Genomic DNA, 13,846 nt, shown 5'->3' with positions numbered 1-13,846 from the left:
GTGCAGTTTATTAATTTATAATGATGAGTACAAGATTCTCAACTAACCTGTGATTTCCAAATCTGTGAAACTGTACATGAGCCTGAGCCTTTAATATTGCAGTGAGGTGTCACACACATTTAAGAACAAATGAGACACATTCATTCTGAGGCACACTCAGGATGCTGGCAACATCCTCTGAGCAAGGGTAAACTAACAATAATTAACATTACTTTAAAAGAGGGATGTTAATAATGTATAAAGTTTCAAGCTGTAGCTCCTTGTTTTGATATACTACACCAGAAATGATAGGATGTTTGGGTGGAAGCCATGATTCTGTACATTATGAATTCCTGGATTCAGTCATGCCTTTGGCAAGAGGCACAGCATCATATGGAGATTCACACACTAAAGATAAATTGTAGAAGAAGGGAGACAGATGCATTATTTTGCATCATGCTTCTTGCTTGTTCTTAAGAAAGGATTTGGATTAAAAAAAGCGCTCAGCCCATTTGGTGTTATCTTCCAGAATACAGATTATACTGTCTTCCCATCAGAGTACACATGCTGTTTCTTAAATGAGTCCAGTATCCTGGCCTTCCTGTTAATCCAGTTGAGCTGTTGATTACATTCTGCTTAAAAATAAATACTTCCTACTGTCTATGTCTTAAAATTGCCCTGCACAATCCTGAATCTGTGCTCTCTTGTCTTGACATTAAACCTACATCTTGAATATGGTGATTGGCCCACAGAAAAACTAGAGATGAGGGCAGGAGAGGATAAGGTAAAATTATTGGAATTTTTAAAAATAAAAAGGTGAGCATTAAATATCAATAGTTGCCTTTTTTAAGATGCTTAAGATCCACTTTCAGTTTTGCCATTATCTGAAGCTCATATTTGTCAGACCAGCTTGTAACATTTCTTCCCTCCCCCTCCTCCATTACTCATTACTCTATAAATAATCCTTCAATTTAATAGGAGTTGTACTATTTTAATAAGATCTAAAATTGGCTTCTGTTTAAGATTATGTCCCAGCAGTGTACTTAGATAATCCTTAACAAAAGGATCCTTAACATACTGTTCACTGCAATGGGGCCTTATGTTAGAAAACAAAAACGCAAAGTGAGATCACTCGTGAGCAGATAACGTTAAATTTCAATCTAGGTATAAAAGTTTTAGACTCGATTGAGTCAACTTTCATTTTATTCTACTATGTAGGAAAACTTAGTTTGGTTCGGATGAAAAAGAACCTTCAGCCCATCTGATTTCATGCTTCCAGAATACCTAGACTACCATCCTCCCATCCCAGCATCAAGCTGTTTTTTTAAATAATGCAGTGTCATTAATTACTCCAGTCATTAATTACTCTATGGATAAACAAAACCATCCGGTGTCTGTCCTGAAATTGCCCTTTGCACCTAACCCTCTGCTGCTCATATCCTCACCTGCACCAAACTCTGTAAGCCCAACACCCCAATCCTTGCCAGGCTCCAATGACTTCCTGGCACCAAATGGATCAATTTCAAGGGCCTCACCTCACATATAATTCCCTTATGCCATAGACCCTCCCTATCTCGCTGATATCCTTATACCCTACTCCTCTATCCAGCCCCCCCTGCTCAGTGAACACAAACTGCCACCATTGGTGGCTGAACGTTATTATGCCCTCAACATCTGGAATTCTCTTACACTATCCTTCTGCCTTACCCCACACGCCCCCATCTTCAAATCTCACCTTAAAGCTACCTATTCAACTTCACCAATGGGCACCTCCCACCTTTCCTTCTGGCTCAGCATCCAACTTAGCCAACGTGAAGCTCTTCTGAATGTTATCCTTCATGAAGGGCACCATACAAATACAAGTTGTTATTGCTGCATGCTCTCGTTCAACTGTCTTGGTGCATCTTGAAGTATTGCTCTAAGTTTACCTTTTGTCAGAACCGAGTTCTGATGAAAGGTCCTTGACCTGAAACTTAAACTCACTTTCCTCTCTGCATAGATGCTGCATGACCTGCTGAATGCTTCTACGACTACTATATAGCTTAATATGCTAAGTGTCACCAATACGATTCCACAGCAGATTGAAGAGATCAAAAGTAAAATATCTACAACTACATTTCAAATAGTTTAATGTGTGTTTTTAGAAACAGGGATAATAAGGATATTGGTCGTTTGCAAGGTAATGTTGTAATTAAACCATAATAATGTGGAGTCCTGCAGCTCAGCACTCGCCTTGCAATCGAGCCACCTGGGTTCAATTCCAGGCAGAGCGAAACCTTGGGCAAGTTTCCTTACTCCACACGCCTAATAATACTCCCTCCAAAAAAACAACAAAAAAAAATTGGTCATTTTCAATCCACAACTGCTTGTAGGACACTGCTGTGCGCAATTGGCTGCCGCGTTTCGCCCACAAATATTACAGTCAATTTACTTTACAGCATATTCGGTGAAGCACTTTGAGACGTCTAGAAGACGTGAAAAGCGCTATATCAAATGCAAGGATTATTATTTTTATTAATATCATCTGTGGATCTGAACTCAATTGAATTAGTGATTCAGCCAGCATGTTTGCCCGGTTTATTGCTACCTCGCACTGTTTTGACACGGTGAGCAATGAACCAATTAACACCCCTAGATCACTTTTTGGCAAGTTCTACCCATCCACAAGGTACAATCGTTTCCTATTCTTACATCGTATATATAATACCTTGCATTCATCTGTATTTAACTTCATTTGAGAGTTATCAATCAGTACATATGCATACTCTATCAAGATCTATTTCTAAGGTCTGTGTTATCCCCAGATTCAACAGTTTCCCTCCAACTTGATGTTATCGGTTATCTGCAAATTTAACTATCTTACACTAGGTCTGTGAATCCAAGTCATTAATAGTCCAAGAATAGGAGGAGTGCCAGTACACGCTGCTTAGCCACAGTACTTAAAACTTCACCTTATTTTGATCTGGTCAGCAAGGGAACATTTTCTAATCACACAACTGGTTTGCTTGTGTAGACCTCTCTAATCAAGTTCTAGTGGTTTCAAAAATGTTTTTTAATTTCCATAATACAATGTGATCTGAAATGCGATGTATAAATCAGACTTCCCGCTTGTTATAATTCAAGAAGCAATATAGCTTCACTCCCTACAGTATCACTCCAATACTAAACACACTGTCAAATACAACTCCCAACATTAAATATTTTATGTATTCTCACCACAAAAAGTGAAGTTAGACTGATATTTCCCGATGCCTTTCATTTCAGCTCCCAGTTCATGGTCTTTAAAATTATCTGTTACAACAGTCTACAGTCTTCAAAAGGGTGAACCCCTGCAATCTTCAAAGTGACATGCCAGCCTTCAGCAGTATTCGTTTTCTCTGATCTACTCTTTTTCATGATAGTACATTAAAGGTTTGCCACACATGCAGCACTTTAAAGAGAAACACTGATTCAAGATTCTTGGCCTGAAAGTAATGTAATTTATAAATCCATCTACTTCACTGCACATTATTGTGTAGCCTTCTATAATTGCTAATAATGATCTTGGTCATAAATGTAGGAAGCAATGCAGGAAACACTTGTGTGCCTGGGGTACCTTCATCTCTATTCCATTTTTTTCTGTCCATTTTAAGGAAAAAGAAAATGAGTTTAACAAACATAGTAGCACAGTCACTGCAACGCGTTTGTGATCTTTTTAGGTTTGAGAAATCACAGTCTATTGTAAATGCACATTATACCTAAACAAAGCATGGGTAACCTTCACTTGTCTAGCCAGCATTACCCTACCCTAGGCTGTGGCTTTCAGAGTTGAAGACATGTTCAATGGACCAACCTTTATTGATGAATCATTTAGACTAGTCAACAATCAACTGCATGCGTCTAGTCAACTATCAACTTGATTTACCGTGACCAATTTGCCAGGTGTTTAGCCTGGAGACTGCACTTGCTTTATCACCAAGCAGGATAGCTTCAGGTGTGATACTCAGTTTATCTACTTAAAACAGGGTGATAAACTGGAGGGACCCATGAAAACTTAATGCCCGGAGTCCATGCTCAATAAGCTGACCTCACCCGAGCAGCAGTTCTGGTGCTATAATCAGTCTCAACAGACTACATTAGTTACAATAAATGTCAGAAAGAGTTTATAGAGAGATCACAATCACAATATTGGTTTGGATGAAAAAGCTCTTCAGCCGCTCTGATAACATCCCTCCAGAACACCCATCCCTCTGTTGTCGTCGTGTCCCCCACCTCACCCCCATCACAGTATCAAGCTGTTTTTTAAATGAGATCCAGGATCAATTTTAGCTGTGCTTTTTGTAATATAATAATAAAATAGTAATTTAATGTTGAATAGCTGTCAACAACCATTGTCTCAGCTCACACATGAAGAAAGATCCTTTGGATGAGGTTGCTCAAACCCTGGATTTGGACTGCAGCAGCAGGAACATAGAAGTCAAATTGCCTTCAGGAGAGCAATATAAGGGAAGACAATTAGTGAGAATATTTGCGGATTCTGCATGATTTGTTATATCCTAGAGCTAGATGAGTAATCTCTAGAAATGTCTGTCTGAAGGTGTAATGATTATTTTGTGTTCATTGTTGTGAAGAGTTCAGCAGAAAGTCCTGGTGACTTAAAAGTAGTGTCTGAGTCTGAAGGAGTAAAATATCTTAGTTTCATTGGAATGATATTTTAAAACAAAACTAAAGCACCTCATCTAATAAGGATTGAAATGAGCTACATTTGAAAAATAAATATATCGACAAAAATATATTGATTAGCATTACCTTTTATAGCATTTAAGAAAGGTAAATTCAGATAACAGATCATCAATTCAAACAATCTATTGTGAATTAAACTTCTTTGGCGCATTTCAGGCTTCAGATACAATGTTACTCAATAATTGCCATTCCAGATGTAAAATTAATTCCTGATGATATATCCACTTTTTTTTACAATTCCTGGTGATACACTGAGGCAACTGGAAAGAGGGCATGTGCCACGTTCAGTGTTGTGAAGGACCAATTTAGAAAAGGCATCAGGAAGGATTTCTTTACAAACCAAATGAAGACGTGCAACAAACCCGTGCCAGCTGAGCGAAGGTTGTGAGTAGAGGAGTGGTGCGTGAGCAGACCGGACAGGATTTATCGGAGAGGCGGGCGAGCCTTCAGCCACTCTGCCCCCACCCTCTGGAACTCCATCCCCTCCGCCTTGCCCCTTACCTTGCCTCCTTCAAGACCCATCTCAAGACCCTCCTCATCGACCGTGACTTCGATTACTATCCTTCCCCCCCTGCCCTCCAACCTCCCCAATCCCGACCCCCAGCTAGAGTCCGAAACATTGACTGTCCAGCGCCTTGGGATGTCTTCCCGAAGTGAAAGGCACTATACAAATGTAATTTTGTTGTTGTTATTTTAATGGGGGGAGGGATGAAACCTCATAGAATACCAGTACATTTTCAACAAGGGGAACATAATGTCATAATGTTGATTAGAGTCAAATACAGCTAATTTCAGCCACTATACCCCGAATCTCTGCAACTCCTTGCCTCAATCCTTCCGTTTTCACACCTCTTTGCCCATCTATAAATCACATCTGAAGAATTTCCTCTTCAACCATGCCTTAGGTTGCTCCCTCCTTCCCGTCACAATATTAAATCTCGCCGTTGTTAATCTCTTTGAGATGCTACCCACGTGAAGGAAGCTATATTAATGCAAATTGGTGTTTCTGTTGTAAATTGTCAACAAGTGGAAACAACTTTCTCCATATCTATCATGGTAATTACAGACATATCGTGACTTACAGTTCATTTCGCCTCTTTAAAAATATGGAAGTGCTGGAGACTGTTGCCCCCCCACCCCATCGATAAAATATTCTGTATCTTAATCTATAGTGTCAACCTCTCTCACAATTGCCAACTGCTGCTTTGATAAAAAGTACATTATTAATTTGATGGGCTTTCACAGCCTGAAACTATTAGCAGGAAAATTGTTGAGGTAATGTAAATGGAACTTCATGGAACATTAGAACTCATTCAATCAGCAATTGAACAGTGAGTCAATTAGCTGCAGTGGTCTCAGTCATCCTGTTCATGAGCCAGGCCTGTCTGCAGTATTACACAGTACTGCTGATGACAGCCTAGACAACCTGACTCATCAGGAGGATCAAGAGGGGCAGACCGGTCACTGGGGGGGGAAGGGATTCTTCACATTCGGCTCCTGTTAACTCTGGAAGCCAAAAGCGTAACCCAAGGGTGGTCCTAGATGGACAAGCAGCAGGACACTTGCCAGACAGTGCTTTCACTGGCAAGCTACGTTGTTGTAGCTGGTTGAACTCCCAACAGTATTGCAACACACCTTCTGTGATTCCCTGTGCCAACCTGTGCCTAATACTCTCTGGAATTAGGTAAGCAACAACAACACATTACATTTGTATAGTGCCTATAGGGCAGAAAAGCTAAAAGCCCGACAGCCGATGGTGGGGAGGGTGGGGCGGGGGACATGAAGCAGGCTGAGAAAAGGGACTGCTTAGGGGAAGGAGCGGACAGGTTGAAATGGGGTCAGCAGGTCGCAGAGGTAGGAAGGACCAAGGCCTTTAAGGCGAGGACGAGGATTTTGAGCTCTATCCTCTGGGGGATCGGGAGCCAGTGGAGCCAGGCGAGTATAGGAGTGATAGGGTCTTGGAGCCTGTGCGGGGGGGGAAGCGATCTGCAGAGTTCAGCTTATGGAGGAAAAGCTGGGAAGGCCGACAAGCAGGGAATTGGCGTAGTTGAGCCTAGATGTAAGCAAGGTGCAGCTCTTCGTGTGGAGTGCACATTCCATTCCAAGCCCAGGAATTTCATTTCTAAGTGGCACACATCATACATGCTACTCTCAGTCTGGATGGGATATTCTTAAGCATGGTGTGTGTCAGACAAAATCATTTGAACATCCTAATAATGCGTGCTCATTATTTCAGCCTCTGAGTGCATATGAATTGACGAGCTGGCAGCAGACCTCATAGAATCATAGAATTAAACAGCACAGAAGGAGGCCATTCGGCCCATCGTGTCTGTGCCGGCTCTTTGAAAAGAGCTATCCACATCAATCCCACTGCCCCGCTCTTGCCCCATAGCCCTGCAAACTTGTCCTCCCCAAATAATTATCTACTTCTCCCTTAAAAGTTCTTATCGAATCGGCTTCCATCACACTTTCAGGCAATGCATTCTGCTCACATTACTGATATAATGCTACAGACAGCTGGATATTTACCTGAACTCTCTTGATAGCTGACATTGGTAAAATTGGTCATTGGCCCTTGCATATGAAGTGGAGTTGAACTGATTGATGACTTTTGCCCATGGAATGCAAGCCTGTTTTTTGCAGCAGGCAATCTCGAGATAGCCCCAATTCCTAATGGTGGCCTAAGAGTCATAGGGGATCTATGAATGCTGGTGTGCATCATCAGATTCGAACATTCCTCAGAAATAGAAGCCTTGTCCTGTCCAGATCCAATCAAGCTATATGTAGAAGGCTCTATCTGAAAAGGAACAGAAAAACAATAAGGTTTTACATTTTTCATTGGCAGAGTGTTAAATATCTCTCTACGCATTACCGATTTAAGTAAATAAGAAAGGTTTGTTAGTCATACATCATGGCAGTAATAAGTATGTCAGAATATATTACTATTTAACAGAATGAATAGACTATTGAATCATCCCCTGAAATACACCATAGCCTGAGGCACATTCTTGATAATACATCTTTTAATGTTATTTTTATTTAAAATAATTTTATATCAATAATGAGTATTATGATATATTGCATACTAGAATCCAAATCTTTAAAATTCTGTGTGTGACTAGACGATCCTGAGATTTATAGTAATTTTGCATTTACAAATGTTACTGTTTTATTTTAAGTGTCATTTTGCACATTTGATTTCCATCAATTTTGATTTCCACTGTTAAACACATTTGATCTGTAACCCCACTTATCTGGCACTTATAATAATCCTTGCATTTTGATATAGCTGGCACTTACTGTCAGCTGGACACGCAGCTAATCTGCGGTCAGGTTTTGACATTCCCTATGTATTAGTCTAATTTTTTTCAAGCGCTGAAATTGCTCAGAACTGTAGTTTACAACAACAACTTGGATTTATATAGCGCCCTCCACGCCAGACGGCGTCTCAGAGCGCTTCACAGTTACAGATCCTAGGGCCGAGTCAGGGGGAGGGGGAGGAAGGAAGGTGACCAAAGGTGCAGTTGAAAAGAACAGTTTAATTGATTGGTGACAGGAATGATTGCCACAATCAACTCAGAACTGTGTGGTAACAAATCACTGCTCTCTTAGGTGGTTGCAGTTTCTCAATACTACATTCTGAAGCTTCAGCGGCAGAGGGAGCTTACAGCAGAGTGTTTTCATAAAAATGTTACAATGTGATGCCTACATCCAAACTTGCTTAAGATGATTAAGCTTCCTTCACATCAGAATAAACAATATCTGAGAAGAGCTGATATCCAGAAACAGAATACAAATAGAAACAAATGATCCCATCCCATAATACCATTTATATGTCGCAAACGCCTAAAAATAACATTGTTTCCATGAGAAAAAAGCTTGTCATTGGCAAGTGGTCAAATCCTTTATTTTTAATTAATCCCTTTTGTGATGTTTTTGTGTACTCTGAAGTTAGACACCCAAGTGATGGAAAGAGAATGTTTTCTGGCTTTGGCAATAAAAATAATTCTTGCTTTTCATATACTGCCTATCACATTGTCGAAATGTCTCAAAGCATGTCACAGTACCTTATGGAAAGTGTAGTGACTGTGTATTTGTAGGCAAATGTGGCAGGCAATTTGTGCACAGCAAGGTCTGACAAACAGCCATGAAGGTTTCCCAGTTTTATTTGAAGGATTGTTGGCCAAGACCCAGGTAGAAACTCCCTTCTCTTTTTCAAATATTGTCATTCCATACTAAGGATTATCATTATTATTATTATTATAAATGCTCACTTTAAAAGTTGGCAACTTTACTGACATGGTATTAAAGTCAACATCAAGCACTCCCAGGTCAGCTATAGAATGTTCCATTGATTCTACTCTATCAGTATGCTTTAACCTCAATCTGGAACAGTGTGATGTTCCTCCTTATTAGCCACTCATACATACATTAGACTGTGCACAAGCACATTAAATAATTCTGCTTCACTTGCATTTGCAATATTATACTCAGCAAACACATTGGAATCTAATACATGCCAATTATACTGGCCAATCTTTTGTTAAGATGCATAATGAGAATTCCCAAATAAACTATTAATAAAGAGCTGGCTAGTATTCACGGCCAGTGTGTTTGACCTCACTGGGGGCTCTGGTTTCTTTCATGATACAAAACGCTGCGAAAATTCAGGTACATGCTTGTAATGAAGTGCATTGCACACATCTCTGCACATGATCAGTAATGATCTATGTTTCAGAGAAAATTGGAGTACCAACTATAACCTGGCTTCTATTGTATTAGATATGAACAAATTATAAATAAAATATGGTAAGACAAGGAATGTTGCAAGAAAAAGAGTCAGAGACAGACACAGACAGACAGAGAGAAAGATAAGAAAGATTGAACGCAAGAGTGACACTAGTATCACCTACTGAACAACAAGCTATTTTTATACCGTTTCAAGAGATGCGAGAGCTGGTCGAAGAGTTTCTCCAGATGTAGCAGACAGAATTCCAATTTGGGGTGACAGACCTGGGTTTTATAATTAAGGATTGTTTTGAGTGAAAAAGGAGCTTGTGGAATAGAATGGGAGCTCTTTAGAGAGATTTTGTAATAATAATATCCTTGTATTTGATATAGAGCTTTTCACGATTTCTAGACATCTCAAAGTGCTTCACAGAATGTACTGTAAAGTGAATTGACTGTATATTTGTGGGGGAAACGCGGCAGCCAATTACGCACAGCTGTGTCTCACAAACAGTCGTGGATTGAGTGACTAAATGATTATTGTTCTCTTTTGAGGAATTATTATTCCCAGAAAAGCAATACGCCAATCGACTAACAACTGGGTTCCTACTTACTGCTAGGTAAATAGAGGCATGTGGAGTAAGGAAATTTGCCCAACATTTCACCCTGCCAGGAATAGAACATAGGTCTCTCGCTTGCGAGGCGAGTGCTCTAACCACTGAGCTACAGGACTCCATGGAGGAGATGTAGATGTTGCATTTGAGATGAGAGGAGACAGTGAGACTATAAATATAAATGTTGATAGACGATGCGGAAAATGCTACCTTCAGATGTCAAAAGGCCAGATGTCAAAACCCACTTGAATTCTCAATCTTTCTTAACTGTAGTTAACGCACAGGGGCTAACTGCCTTGGAAAAAGGGAAGGAATGTGTTGCAGAGCCTGAATCACAGTATTGCACACCTCCTTGTGTGGTATATACCAGTACGAGCAGAAGTTTGGAGCAAGCCTACTGCTCATACTCCCAGCAGAATAGGTGAATTCAAGAGGAAAGAGAGAAAGTAAAGAAAATAAGTTACAAACTAGAAACAAATGTTATGATTTTAAATCCAGAGTGGCCAGTTTTGTGCTATGTTAATTACCTAGATTTGTAGACTGCCTGCTAGGTAGTTACATTTACAGCAACACCAAGTCAAACGGAAATGTTCAATCAAGAGAAGCTTGATAGGATGTGCAGTTGTAATTATAAATGGCGAACAAAGAGGACAAAGCATGCCCAATTCTGTCCTAGTTGGAACATTTACCAACAAGCACTTTACATCTTCCCATTAATCGATTTCACACTGGAGAACAGGCGAGATATCTACTCTGAGTTCTCTGTCAGGAAACATTTTGGTTTCTTCTATTCAACTTTCCTTCAAATCAATGTTCAACAGGTAGAGACGTGTGTCTAAACTATGGCCGGGAGCATGGTGACAATGCTTTCATGCATTTTATGCAGAGGAGCTGCTCATCAGGGAGTTCCTGCTGTCCGACAATGAAGACTCAAGCCTGTGTTTGTCGAATGTCAAGTGTCAATCTAATGACTATCCTCCTTGGAGGAGGGGAGGTGAGGTAATCAGGGTCTCCTTGAGGCTGAGCTGATGTTAGGTTAAGGAATGTCAGAATCGGGACAACCCTCTGTGGAGTTATCGGTCGTGCAGTTCCTGAGTCAAGCAGGTCCACAGTACTTCAAGGCACGGCTGATGACAGAACAACCTCATTGACAGGACTTGGACGAGCAGATCAGTTCCTGGACACAGGGATTCTCCCCACTCAGCTTGTCTACTTTGTAAGCCAAAGTCCTAATCCATAGCGCGGTACAAACAACAACAACAAATTGCATTTATATAGCACCTTTCACATTGGGAGGACGTCCCAAGGCGCTGGATAGTCAGGGATTTGGACCCAAGCAGGGGGTTGGGAGCAGGAGGAGTGGAGGGCAAGGACGGTAGGGGTAGGTGGGTGACCGAAGGCACAGTCGGAGAGAAGGGTCTTGAGATGTGCCTTAAAGGAGGTCACTCCATTCCAGACACAGGAAGATTTCCATGTGTAGGTGACGTGCATGTGTGGAACTCTGTCTGGTTTAGATGCTTTTGGGCATGATAATAATAACAATCCTTGCATTTGATATAGCGCCTTATCATGTCTTTGAGACGTCTCAAAGCGCTTCATAGAATATACTGTAAAGTGAATTGACTGTATATTTTGTGGGTGAAACACGTCAGCCAATTGTGCACAACAGGGTCCCACAAACAGTCGTGGATTGAGCGACCAATTTTTTCATTTTTTGAACAAATTATTACCTCCGGAAAGCAATCCACCAATTGACTAACAACCGGGTTCCTACTTACTGCTATGTAAACAGAGGCTTGTTTACTGGTTTGGTATATTCTATACAGTATATTCTATGAAGCGCTTTGAGACGTCTCAAAGACATGATAAGGCACTATATCAATTGCAAGGATTGTTATTATTATCATGCCCAAGAGCATCCAAACCAGACTTGCCCAACGTTTCGCTCTGCTGCGAATCGAACCCCGGTCTCTCTGGATTTCCCTACTCTTATATTCTAAACCTTTTGTAACAAATGCCAACATACCGTTAACCTTCCTAATTGTTTGCTGTACCTGCAAACTAACTTTTTGTGACTGATGTACAAGGATACCCAAGTCCCTCTGAACACTAACACTATCTAGTCTCTCCCCTTCTAAAACATGTTTTTGCCACCTTAGGTGGATGATTTCACACTTCCCTAATTATACTTCATCTGCCACTTATTTGCCCACTCACCTAGCCTATCTATATCTCGTTTCATTTTTTTAATGTCATCCTCGCTGTTTACTCTCCCTCCTAGTTTAGTGTCATCCGCGAATTTGGATATATTAAGTTCGATGTCCTCATCTAGATCGCTTGTAAATAGTTGAGGCCCAAGCACTGATCCTTGTGGCACTCCACTAGTCACATCCCGCCAATCTGAGAAGGACCCGTTTATCCCTACTCTTTGTTTTTTTCCTGTTAGCCATTCTTCAATCCATGCTAATACATTCCCCTTAATTCCATGGGCCCTAATCTTGTGGACCAACCTTTTATGCGGAACTTTACCGAATGCTTTTTGGAAATCTAAATACACTACATCCATTGATTCCCCCCTATCTAATCTACTTGATATGTCCTCAAAAAAATCTAAAAGATTTGTTAAGCATGACTTCCCTTTTGTAAAGCCATGTTGACTCTGTATAATCATATTGTGATCCTCTAACTATCCCACTACGACATCCTTAATTAAGGATTCTAGAATTTTCCCTACCACCGATGTCAGACTAACTGGTCTATAGTTCCCCATCTTTTCTCTCCCACCCTTCTTAAATAGTGGTGTGACGTTTGAGATCTTCCAATCAATGGGAACCGTTCCAGAATCCAAAGAATTTTGGAAGATCAGACACAAGGCCTCCACTATCTCATGAGCTGCCTCTTTTAAAACCTTAGGATGCAGACCATCAGGTCCAGGGGATGCTCCCTATCATTAGCCCCTTGATTCATCTCTATTTCTGGTAAACTTCTTGTGTCTTTTAACGTGAAGACAGCAAAGTATTTATTTAGGGACTCTGCCATATCCTTATCCCCCATTATAATTCCTCCTGTCTCTGCTTGTAATGGACCCACATTTACTTTCGCTCGCCTATTCTTCTTAATTTATAAAAACTCTTACTATCTGTCTTGTTCCTAGCTAGCTTGCCCTCATAATCCATTTTCTCACTCTTAATGAGCTTTTTGGTTTTCCTTTGTTGGTCCCTAAAACACTCCCAGTCCTCAGGTTTGCTACTCTTTTTGTCAGTTTTATAGGCCTTTTCTTTTAGTTTTATACTTTCTCTAACTGCTCTAGTTAGCCACGAATGAACTGCTTTCCCTGTGGTACTCTTATTCCTCAAGGGAATATGTGAACGCTGAGAATTATGCACTACATCTTTAAACGTTTGCCATTATTAATAATAATAATACTCCTTGCATTTAATATAGCGCTTTTCACGTCTTCTAGACGTCCCAAAGCGCTTCACAGAATATACTGTAAAGTGAATTGACTGTATATTTGTGGGCGAACGCGGCAGCCAATTGCGCATAGCAATGTCCCACAAACAGTCGTGAATTGAAAATGACCAATTTATTATTGTTTTGTTTGTTGGAGGGATTATTATTAGGCGTGTGGAATAAGGAAACTTGCCCAAGGTTTTGCCCTGCCAGGAATTAAACTCAGGTCTCTCACTTGCAAAGCAAGTGCTCTAACCACTGAGCTACATTTGTTGGTCTATTGTCATATCCATTAATCTAATTCCCCAGTCTATTTTAGCTAATTATTCCCTCATACCTGCAAAGTTAGC

The 13,846-nt window shown here is 40.5% G+C and overlaps 1 protein-coding gene across 1 annotated transcript in view; it reads right to left on the bottom strand.

The window, feature by feature from the left end:
* Positions 1 to 13,846, bottom strand: part of LOC103183241 (microtubule-associated tumor suppressor candidate 2-like) — a 189,416-nt gene that overhangs the window by 129,344 nt on the left and 46,226 nt on the right. Inside the window, exon 3 of the mRNA XM_042334100.1 lies at positions 7,231 to 7,498. Within this exon, the coding sequence (XP_042190034.1) occupies positions 7,231 to 7,498 (268 nt within the window). The remainder of the gene's footprint in view (positions 1 to 7,230; positions 7,499 to 13,846) is intronic.

This window comes from Callorhinchus milii, unplaced genomic scaffold (genome assembly GCF_018977255.1).
Source record: "Callorhinchus milii isolate IMCB2004 unplaced genomic scaffold, IMCB_Cmil_1.0 Scaffold4, whole genome shotgun sequence".
Lineage (NCBI taxonomy): Eukaryota > Metazoa > Chordata > Chondrichthyes > Chimaeriformes > Callorhinchidae > Callorhinchus > Callorhinchus milii.
This window is presented reverse-complemented; position numbering and strand designations above follow the sequence as displayed.